At 44.2% G+C, this 12208-nt stretch overlaps 1 protein-coding gene across 2 annotated transcripts in view; it reads right to left on the bottom strand.

The window, feature by feature from the left end:
- GPT2 (glutamic--pyruvic transaminase 2) overlaps window positions 1–12208 on the bottom strand; it is a 107047-nt gene that overhangs the window by 17932 nt on the left and 76907 nt on the right. The window contains exons 8-10 of one of the 2 annotated variants that reach the window (XM_056525715.1): window positions 10504–10678; window positions 10238–10393; window positions 9238–9350 (exon numbers count right to left, since the gene is read on the bottom strand). In XM_056525715.1, coding sequence (XP_056381690.1) covers window positions 9238–9350; window positions 10238–10393; window positions 10504–10678 — 444 coding nt within the window. Of the gene's footprint in view, window positions 1–9237; window positions 9407–10237; window positions 10394–10503; window positions 10679–12208 lie in introns of those variants that run through there. The other variant, XM_056525716.1, reaches the window with a different exon arrangement.

Genomic DNA, 12208 nt, shown 5'->3' with positions numbered 1-12208 from the left:
GCCTCCTTGCGGGCAGGTGAATCAGGGGATTGTCGTCTCAGGGCAAATTTCTCTAACTTTGCCGCCACCTCCTGCTGTAGTATCAACTTATTCCCAGATGAGGAAGACCCACTGGCCCCCTGCTGTGAGGGACCTGTTGCTTCTTTATTTCTCCGACCCATGGCAAAGTCCAGTCAATGTAATAGTAAGAACACACAATATGGTATAGCAGGCGCCACAGAGCTGTCTCCAACCGGATAGGCCACCAACCCAGCTGCAGTTCACTAACCAGGTAATGCCACCAGCGGGGGAGGGGGGGAAGCACAGAAGATACAGGAGCAGGGGTATCAGTCCAGCAACAAGGAAGGGGGTCCAGGCAGCACCCCCAACCACTTATAAGGCAGCTCCAATATAAAGTATGAGAGAGTGGCCGGGGGGGGGGTGGCATTGGGGTAGCACCAGTGGGGTAGCACCAGCATTCCCCACAGTATATCAGGGCCCCCTGCAGGTTTAGCAGCACAAGCGCCTAGGAAGTCTCTCCTCCTGCACTCCAGAGGCGGCAGACTGTCCCGCTCCCCCCCAGCACAGAGCTGTACTCACAAAGTGCGCAGGGACTCCAGCGGAGCCCCCGCAGCTCCGACAGCGGCGCGGCCACGCCACCACGCGCCTCCGCACCGCTCACTCCACCGGAGACCGCAGGAGATACAGGGCCAGCCGCTGTCGCTCCTCCGCACAGGATCCCCTTCTCCGCCAGGCACGATCCGGACCGGAAGTCGAGGAGGGCCTCGCAGGATGAAGTCCGGAGATCGCGGCGGGCCAGATCCCCGACCCCACCAGCTACCTCCGCCGGGACCGGACACCAGGAGCCGCCGCGGTGAAGCCCCGGAGCAGGTAGGGACGTCTTCAGTCCCCCCCAGGAGCACTGCAGAGGGGGAACCAGGCAGGACAGGTCACGGAGGGTCCCAAGCCCCGCGGCCTAGCACACCACAGGCCTCGATGCGCTCCACAAACTCCTCCAATCTTCACAATGGGGGCACTGCAGGAGACCCCAGGATGGTGGAGGTCATGCCAAGAGGGACTGGAGTCTCAAAAAGGCAGGATGGCAGAGATATTTGAAGGATGGGGATTCAGAATGGCAGGAGCTCGGCGCTCACACGTCCTCTCAGTCGGCCATGCAAACCAAGCCCCCCGTAAATCACTTCTATTAAAAAATCTTAATCCTTCCAGTACTTTTTAGGGGCTGTATACTAAAGAGAAATCCAAAAAGAAATGCATTTCCTGTGATGTCCTGACCACAGTGCTCTCTGCTGACCTCTGCTGTCCATTTTAGGAACTGTCCAGAGAAGCATATGTTTGCTATGGGGATTTTCTCCAGTTCCCCAAATGGACAGCAGAGGTCAGAAGAGAGCACTGTGGTCAGGACATCACAGGAAATGCATTTCTTTTTGGATTTCTCTTTAGTACACAGCCCCTAAAAAGTACTGGAAGGATTAAGATTTTTTAATAGAAGTGATTTACAAATCTGTGTAACTTTCTGGAACCAGTTGATTTAAAAAATAATAATAATAATAAAGTTTTCCACGGTAGTACCCCTTTAACCAAATTATTAAGTTTAAAATCCCCCTATTTTGAAGACCTATAACTTTTTCATTTTTCCGTATAAGCGGCGGTATGAGGGCTAATTTTTTGTCTGTACTTTTTATTGATATCATATTTGCTTATATAAAAACTATTAATACTTTTATACATTTTTTTCAGAATAAAATGTTATAAAAAAGCAGCTCATTTGGATTTTTTTTTTACGTTCACGCCATTCACTGTACGGTATCATTAACATTTTATTTTAATAGTTGGGATATTTACGCACGCGGCGTTAGCAAATATGTATATAAAATATATATATATATATATATATTTTTTTACACTTTTTGGGGGTGAAATAGGGAAAATTGGAAAATGTATGTTTTTATTGGGGGAGGAGGTTTTTCAAATTTTTTTACTTTTATTTTACACTTTAATAGTCCCCGTAGGGGACTATTTATAACAATCATTTGATTGCTAATACTGTTCAGTGCTATGCATAGGACATAGCACTAATCAGTATTATTGGTCATCTTCTGCTCTGGTCTGCTCGATTGCAGACCAGAGCAGATGACCTGTGGAAGGCAGCAGAGGCAGGTGAGGGGACCTCCGGCTGCCATGCTGGACGATCTGATCTCCGCGGCAGCACTGCGGGCGATCCAATCATCCATTCAAAGTACCGAAATGCTGCAGATGCCGTGATCTGTAATGATCACTGCATCTGAGGGGTTAATGGCAGACATCCGCCATTACGGGCGGGTCCCTGGCTGCCATCGGAGCGATGCTCACGGTTATGCATAGGACGTAAATGTACATCCTGCTGCGTCAAGTACCAGCTCACAGGACGTTCATTTACGTCCTGCGTCGTTAAGGGGTTAATACATTGTGTGGTGCTCTGGGATCCTTTTATTGACAGGGGAAGTCTCCCAGACTCTGTCAGGCTCTTCTCCAGGCTTCTAAAAGGCATGGTGGCTTAGTGGCCCCTGACATTTATAATTATTTTCTTGCTTCCCAACTGGTCTATGCAGCGTAGTGGATCAACCTGGATCTGTCAAACTCTGCGACTTCCCTGGCTGGTGAGATTATGGTATCCTATGAATCTCTCACTAATACTTTCTACAATACTTTATACATCACTCTCCTTTTCCTTTCCCTCTTCAGACTATTGCTAAAGTGTGGTCTGTGGTGTCAAGCAAATTTCCACAACCGCTGATTTCTCCTAGGGCGCCTTTGTGGGGGAATGTACATTTACCTCACTTACATGGTTAACAGGAGGCCAGTTTTTAGGGTCCTCATTGTGTCAAATTTGTGATTCACTTGTTTGGGGAGGAGGGAGTTTTCTTGTCCTTTTCAGATATGAAGGAACACTATGGCATCCCTGGCTATGCCTTCTTTAGATATCTCCAGCTCAGGCATGCAGTTCAAGCACAGTTTAGCTCCCTGATGTTTACCCCTGTTTTATCTGAGGTGGGGCCTCTCCTAGGCACTACGGACCTTCTTAAATCCCTTACTCAAGCTTATGGGCTCCTCCAGATACTGGGACCTAGCCTTCCATAAATGGGTGGCTGACATCCCGGATTTGTCTGACATTCAATGGAAGGAGGTTGAATGTTCCTATTATGCTACTGTGGTCAGTAGTCAAGATATGCTGATACAATCTAGATTTGTTGTGAGGTTGTATTATACCCCTGCTAAGCTTAAACGCATAGGTGTTTCTCAGTCTGATTTCTGTTTCCGATGCTCTTTGAAAGTTGGTACTTTTCTGCATGCGGTGTGGGAGTGTCCTGTCGTTGCTGTCTTCTGAAGGGATGTAATGGAGTTTCTTGCTGATAATCTGGAATTTCCTTTCTTGCTTACTCTGATGGTATGCTTGCTGGGAGTTATTTTTTTCCTTCAACAACATCATACATTCTTTATAAAACTACATTTCCATTTTCTTTCCCTGCTATCAATGTTACAAAAAGGTTTTTTTTTATTCTCCCCCCGGTACATTTCTCAAGCCCTGTTCAACCCACATCACCCGCATACTCTTTTTACCAATTCGATAATGCCTCTCCTCTTCTCCCCCACCCACATGCCATCCCTAATTAGACCACCATGTAACCATACAAAACAGAACAAACAAAATAAGACAGTCGTATTAGCTCCACCTATCCCAAATTGCATGGAATTTAGACAAGCATCCGACCTTGGCTGTCCAACAAAACTTAAAATTCACCATCTTGCATACTGTAACATTAAATTCATCAATGTTTGGGACTTCTTTAGACATCCATTTTCTTGCCACCAATAGTCTAGTTACAAATTGCACTTTCCCTCTTCGGATCTTATGCATCCTTCTTCCTTCCGTTCTTCCTCCCCCTAATAACCAAGTTATCAATTTATCTACCTCCTCCAACTCTAGCCTTCCTTCCATCATCCTTACCACCTTCAACCAGAATTCCTTAAGCGCAGGACACTCATAGTAGGGCTGGGCGGCATATCGGTTCATACCGAATACCGAAATTTTTGTGCTGCACAATATGAATTTTAACCGCAATACCGGTTTGGCCCCTCCCCCTCAGGAATGATTTGTCAGCCCAGCGCTGCGCTTCCCACATCAGGGAACTAATCATATGTGACCCACGAGCGCTGTTCTGCCCCCCCCCCTTCAATTATTAGCCCAGCACTGCGCTGTCCCCATCGGGGTACTACTCACGTCACCCGCAAGCGCTGCCCTCCTTGTCCCCCTGTTTGTTGTGGCTGCCGGCGCTGACACTGTATATCAGTGGTCTTCAACCTCCAGATGTTGAAAAAAACTACAACTCACAGCATGCCCGGACAACAGTTGTAGTTTTGCAACATCTGGAGGTCTGCAGGTTGAAGACCACTGTATCCCTATGCCCGGGCTGCAAAAGGTAAACAAAATAAACTTTAAACTCCCCTTCCCTGTCAGTCCGGACCAGCTTCCTAGGGAATGAAACGTCGGAAAGCCGTCAGCCTATCACCGGCTGCAGTGATGTTCCGCCTCGGCCGGTGATAGATTGAGCGCACTGTCATGTAAGAAGCCGGCTTCTTCCATGACAGTGGGCTCAGCCTATAACCGGCCGAGGCGGAACATCGCTGCGGCCGGTGATAGGCTGACGACTGTCCGACATTCACATCCCCAGGAAGAGCGTAAGGCCAACGTAGGAACATGCGTTAAAGTTTATTTTTGTTTACCTTTTGCAGCCCGGGCATAGGGATACAGCTTATAGAGTGTCAGTGCCGGCGGCCCGCAACAAACAGGAGGACGAGGAGGGCAGCGCTTGTGGGTGACGTGAGTAGCACCCCGATGGAGACAGCGCAGTGCTGGGCTAATAAATACATTTTATTCTTGGTGGGGGAATATGCCGTGGAACCGCCATAAGTTACAAAAATACCGCAATACACATATTTGGCCATACCGCCCAGCCCTAACTCATAGGACACATGGAAGGACCCCATTCCTTCACTCTCACATCTTGGGCACTTCTATTTTTTAAGTTTATCCATTTTTCCCAAAAGCTGTGGCGTATAATATATCCTATGTGTTATAAAAAATTGTGTAATGCTACGTGAACTATTTTTAATAATGATCAGGTTCTCTTCCCAGATCTTCCAGTCTTCCTTTTCTGTTACTTGTCCTATATCCTTTTCCCATTACTTTATACTAAAGTGCCTTTCTCCCTTATTTTTAACATCCACTATTATTTTATACATCTTAGAGATTTTTTTTATCCGTGCCTTCCCTTAAAACTTTCATTATCAGACAGTCATGAATTCTCAATTCCTCTCTTCTCTGTATTTTTTACTGCCTCCCTTAAGGGGTTCTCCGGTGCTTAAACATCTTATCCCCTATCCAAAGGATAGGGGATAAGATGCCTGATTGCGGGCGTCCCGCCGCTGGGGACCCCCGAGATCATGCACGGGGACCCCCGGGATCATGCACGCGGCACCCCGTTTGTAATCAGTCCCCGGAGCGTGTTCGCTCTGGGACTGATTACCGGCGACTACAGGGCGGGCGGCGTGTGAGGTCACGCTCCGCCCCTCAATGTAAGCCTACGGGAGGGGGCGTGACATCATATTAGGAATTTTATATTGTGCATTCAGGTCCTCAAATGATCTGAGTTTCTCCCCTTCAAAAAATTGCGCTACAAAATTTTAAATTGTATTTACCCCAGAATCGCCCCCCTAATTCTTTAAATCTTGTGTTATTAAATAATCTTGTGCATTCAAGTGAAGCTTTCACCTTCATTACTTTTTTCATTTGCTCCCTTACTTTATCCACCATTTCCCCTAGAGGCTCCTTTCAGCCCAACTTTAACTCTAGGAATTCTCCAATACCTTCACACACCTTTTTTTCTTTTACCACGTTAGCAAAGGAATCAGTTTCTTTCCATTTCTTTACGTACCTCTGCTGTGCCGCTATATAGTATAGCTAGTGCCGCTATATAGTATAGCTAGTCCTCCATTTTTCACTCCTCTACTTAAATAACTTAATTTCATTCTTGTTTTTTTCCCCTTTCCAAACTAGTTCTCTTTCCATAGCTTCAATTTCTTTAATAATTCTTTCTCCTAACCAATACTGGGCTATTGGTCAGCACGAACAATATCTGGGGCAGGATTTACATCTTTAGTAGGCGAAACCTGTCCGCCATACTAAGTGTTAAACCTATCCAGATTTTTTTTTTGCTTTTACCTTTCTCAAAATGGGTCAAACATTTAATTCGAGATACTTTAGAACTTGCCTTCCCAAATTTATACCTAAATACTTAAATGTTACTCCATCTCTTATTATCTTGAGTCTCTCATGAGACATTTGTTTATCTAGTGGCATTAATACTGTTTTATTTATAATCAATCCCGATTTATTCCCAAATTCCTCTATTTCCTCTATGTTCTGCAAAAAGTAATATTCTGTCCTCTGTCTGTCCTCTGTCGCCCGACACCCAAACCCCTCTACCATCTTCATATTTCTAATCCTTATTGCCAAGATGTGGGGGGACAGCCTTGCCTGGTTCCTGTAGTCCGCTGAAATCCCTCCGATTGTCAAGTGTGTCTCTAATAGACAAATAATACCTGGTAGATGTTTATCAATTTTTTTGTAGACTGCCGTGCGTCTCACCCTATCCGCCAGCCGCCTTACATTCCAGATCAATACCCTCATTCAAGTATTTTGAGAGAGAGAGGAAAAAAAAAAAAACCTTCTAACATCCCCCCCCCTCCTTTGGCATTGCCTAAAAACATTTTCTCGAGCCCCCCACCCGGTCAGCCAGCTTATCCATTTTTCCCCTTAAAATACATCAATGAATTAAATTATATGTTCACAGGGGAAATTAATTTATTACATTATACCTGATCCCTTCCTTTCCCAGCCACTCATTTACTTCCTCTACTGAGGCAAAAAACACGACTTATCTTTATATATCCCCCTGAGTTTGGCCGGAAATAATAATTAATACCTGATATTTGCTTCTCTTAGCCTCTTTAAACATGTATAAAAGTTAACCTCTCCTGCTGTGTTGCCCTCGAGTAGTCTGCATAAAGCATTATTTTGTTACCATTGATTTCTCTGTCTGCCCGTCTAGCTGCCCTCAAAATTACATGTCTGTCACCGATAGCAACCTAACAAGAATCGTTCTCAGATGGGCCCCTGGTAAGGGGGGTTTTGACGGAACCCTGTGTGCCCTCTCTACTTCAAAAAAATCTGATAGACCATGTCCATCAAAATTTTTCAATATCCAGTTTTTAACAAGCCCTCGACAATCTTCACCTTCTAGTTTTTCTGGGATCCCAACTATTCTTACATTTCATAGTCTTCCTCTATCCTATAGATCCCTTACTTTGGTAATCAGTTTCTGGCACATTCCTGACAATTTACCCACCTTTCTAACTCATCTGTCTTATGCTCTATCCCTTCTACCTCATTCAGCCTTTCCCTAATTTTCTGGAAATCCTGTCTTAATATCACGGTGTTCTGTCTTACTTCCCCTATCTGGTTCAGCCTTTCCCTAATTTTCTGGAAACCCTGTCTTAATATCACGGTGTCCTGTCTTACTTCCCCTATCTGGTTTTTAACAACCTTTATTGCTTCATTTGTTATTTCTATCCCCCTCAAATATTTTACTGAGCATTGCTTTAGTTCCTTCCTCCTCCTAATTCTCCTCTATTTCCTCCTCAGAATTTTCCATTGCTGTCATCTTTTTTTTCCTTTCTAAGGCTGGGTTCACACTACGTTTTCTCCCATACGGGAGCGCATACGGCAGGGGGGAGCTAAAACCTCGCGCTCCCGTATGCCCTCGCGCTCCCGTGTGTCATTCATTTCAATGAGCCTGCCGGAGTGAAACGTTCGGTTAGATCGGCTAATTTTTGCGCCGTATGCGCTTTTCCGACCGGACCTCAAACCGTGGTTGACCACTGTTTTAGGTCCGGGGGAAAAGCGCATACGGCGCAAAAATGAGCCAACCAAAAATAGGCTTATACTCGAGTCAATAACTTTTCCTGGGATTTTGGGGTGAAAGTAGGGGCCTCGGCTTCTATTCGGGTCGGCTTATACTCTAGTATATACGGTAAGTGGTATACTCAAGGAAACAGCAATTAGTTAAGGATATGGGAAAACAAAAGGATCCAGAGTAGAATGGAACGTGAGAACAGTATATTGCATCAGGGATGAATTGCACTGTGCTCCCAATACCTTCTCAAACTTTCCCAGACCCTATTGCTAAATAGTAAAGGGGAAACTTATCATTGTCTGTGCTGTGTAAATGAAGTTAATTTTCGTTTCCAGAAAACACAATGTGTACTTACCCCAAATTTATTAAAAAGATTCAAAGTGTGGTCTGGGCGGAATAAGATTTCCCAAAAATGTAATTGCACAAAAACTCAAGACAATTTTATATTGTCTAATTTGATAAATGAACTACAACTGCAAAATTGAAAGGTCTTTTGAATTCAAGCACAGTACTTATTGAAAAAAAATTTTGTATAAAAATTTTCAAGAATTTACAAAAAAATAAAAATAAAAAATTATAAAAATCCCCCCATAAATGTTCAAATGGTATTACAGAAATTACTAGTGACTTACATATAGATTAAGGAGGAGGACATGGCACCAACCAACAAAGGGAGATTGCTTTTATGGGCTAGAAATAGCATTTCCTGTAGGAAATTACTGATATGGTGCATCCATTCCTCTTCTGGAAGAATGCCAAACATGCATGGCAGCATATCCAAGGGTACTGGAGTTGACAGGACTGAAGACAACTAAGTCACCACCTCCGTCCTTCCCCCAAACAAAACAAAAAAAGCAAAAAAAAAAAAAAAAAAAAATGGACAAAAGTGCAACTCCACATAAGACTCAAAAAGTCTGCTCTAGGGGTGTAACATCTATGGCAGGTATCCACAGACAAGCCTAATATGTGTAAGGTAACTATTATAAACCGTATAAAGCTGAATTATGCTGGTGTCTCCAGTGGCCAACATGATATGTTAAGACATCAATTCTTACCATTCTACAGGAGTCATAAAAGGCCTACCATACGCCTCTGCCGCCAGAGGATCCTGAGAGTGTTTAACAGCCATTAGATGAGTGTACAAATTAGAAATTCAAAACACCTTTTACAAATGACAACTTTTCTTTGCATAAGAAAAATGCTGACAGTAAAAGAAAAAAATTACCTAAAGTGATAAGTCCCCTCTTGTTGTCCAAATCCGCTTCCAGGAACAACACAGATCCCGGTCTCCTCCAGTAACCGCATGCAGTAAAACATGTCAGGGGCCATATGTAATTTCTGAGGACATATTAAGTCATTCTTTAAAACAAACAAACAAAGATGCCCTCTGTTGCCTTGTAAAGCAAAGAATAAAAGTATTAAAATTAAAGGAGTATCATGCAAAAAAACTTTTTACTTTTACTTACTTTTTACTTAAAAACTTTTACCTTATCCAAAAGATAGTGGATTAGTTTTTGTTCACGGGGGGGGGGGGGGATCTGACTGCTGGGACCCCCAAGGAATGGACAATGTCAACATGCCCTCTCTATGTATCTCTATGGGAGAGATGAAGATAGCCGAAAGGCTCTTCTATAGAGATACACGGAGGGGGAGTGTCAGCTGCCGCTTCGTGTGTGGCTCGACACACTCCGTTCCCGGGGAGAGCCCAATTGCCCAGTCTGACATCTCCTGGTCCCTGCTGATCACAATTACTTTCTGGTTCCTGTTGATGCATATCTTAGCAGGAACTGCCTGCTCAGCCAATCACTGACAGAGGTGGGACACTGTTGCAGACTGTGATTGGCTTAGCAGATAGTTCCTGGTGAGACCACACATCAACAGGAACCAGGAAGTAGTGGTGACGAGTTAGGATCAGGAGAAATTACACCAGAGATTAGGGTTGGTGAGTTTAACATGCTCCTCAGCAAAATTAAAAATAAAAATATTCCTTTTCCCAGACAACTCCTTTAATTTAGTCAGGTGCTGCATGAGACAGAGGTGCATGGGAATGAACCACCAGCATCAAGAATGAAAAGGGGATTCACGTCTGTGCAAATTCTCACTATAACAAACAGGTGTTGCTTTGCTCATTGCTGTAGGACACTGACAGAACCAGTTGCAACCATTTATCCATCTGAATTTTACAAGATGAAAAAGCAAAGAATGGCACATTATTTCACACTGACCTCAGCCATTTCTACAGCCCTGGGAGGGATAAAGATCCGGGGAAAGGCATACATGGCACCCTGTAAAGGGTTGCATTGAATGCCAGGAACCTGGTTAAACAATTCTTCTGTAAGCTTAGCCTTGTAAGCCAGGGTGGAGAGAACAGCTTCCTTCTCCTGCAAAGAGATCACATAATCAAAGGACTTCACTATCCACAAGACTGGCTGACACATACATCACTTAGTATCTAGGCTGTGCAGGTAATTGTTATCTATACAAAACATACCTGGATAAACTGCTGGTAAGACTCCTCATGAGGCTGAGGAGGGTTCACAACAACATCCATGGCTGCCTGGCCAGACACAGGAGGACACAGGCGCACAGACAGCAGCTTCACCAGCTGTGCTTTAATGTCAGGATGCAGGTTTAACACCTCCATATATCCTCCACGGTATCCACACCTGAGAACACACAAGTCATGTTAAGTGTTCTGGCATCCCAACTCCAATGACATCTTGTAAGGATGACAGGCTGCCATAGTCCACCTCCAAATTACAATATTCACATATACTGTTGAGAGTCAGCACACATTTATGTGATAATGCCAGGTTCAGTATTTTATTGATTCATGTTAAAAAACAAAACAAAAAAAACAACATAATCACTGTGCTGTTTATATAAATTAGCAACATGAAGGGCAGATCCCCTTCATCAGGCCTGAGAGACTAGAGAGAGTAAAACTAAAGCTTGATAGGGAGTAATGAGGCCAGACAAGACAATGCTCCAGATAATGTATCACATAATCCAGATACAATCATACTAAAGTATACAAATACATATATGCAAGATGTGTATGAAAAAAAAAAAGCAGCACAATAAAAATGCAATAGTGGTTATATATTAAGCCTTTGCTGACAACATAGACTTTAAATGGGCACTGTCAGATGCAAAAACTTTTGATATGTTGCAAAGCATGCAAAACCAATAGGTTTAGCAATTGCCCTCATTAGAAAATTTTCAGTATTTCATACTGAAAAAGCCAGTCAAACAACTGCCCCCCTGCCTGCTTGGACACATACTAGTCCTGCTGTGTCCATGCATCATCACCTATGTCATGGACACACTTCCTTGATTGACAGCTGTGAGCGCAGGGCTCACAGCTGGAGGAAAAATCCTCCCACTGCAAGCTTATGTCCCGCTACTGTCAGTGAGGACAAGCTGGGAGTTGTAGTTTTGGGGGGGGCAGTTGTTTGACTGGCTTTTTCAGTATGAAATACAGAAAATGCTCTAATGAAAGCAATTGCAAAACCTACTGGTTTTGCATGCTTTACAACATATCAAAAGTTTTTGTATCTGGCAGTGACCATTTAAAGTGAATTTTATTTTAAAAAAAACGCCTCCCAAAAAGGTCTGGGACACTATGTAAATTAAAATGTATAAATGTATTTTAACCCTATGTTACTTACGATGTACTTGTACAATGGGGGAGATTTATCAAAACCTGTTCAGAGGAAAAGTTGCTGAGTTGCACATAGCAACCAATCAGATCGCTTCTTTTTTCATAGGCCTTTTCAAAAATAAAAGCAGTTCAGATTGGCTGCTATGGGTAATTCTGCAACTTTTTCTCTGGACAGTTTTTGATAAATCTCCCCCCCATTAAAGGGGTACTCCAAAGGATAGGGGATAAGATGTTAGATCGCCACGGTCCCGCTGCTGGGGACCCCGGGGATCGCCGCTGCGGCACCCCGCCATCATTACTGCACAGAGCGAGATCGCTCTGCACGTAATGATGGGCGATACAGGGGCCGGAGCAGCGTGACATGGCTCCGCCCCTCATGATATCACGGCCCGTCCCCTTAATGCAAGTCTATGGCAGGGGGCGTGACGACCGCCACGCCCCCTCCCATAGACTTGTATTGACGGGGGCGGACCATGACATCACGAGGGGCGGAGCCGTGACGTAACGATGCTCCGGCCCCTGTATTGCCCGT

Source organism: Hyla sarda, chromosome 6, assembly GCF_029499605.1.
Source record: "Hyla sarda isolate aHylSar1 chromosome 6, aHylSar1.hap1, whole genome shotgun sequence".
In the NCBI taxonomy this organism is placed as follows: Eukaryota; Metazoa; Chordata; class Amphibia; order Anura; family Hylidae; genus Hyla; species Hyla sarda.
Note: the sequence above shows the minus strand (reverse complement) of the source record. Positions and strands in the feature narration are given on the sequence as shown.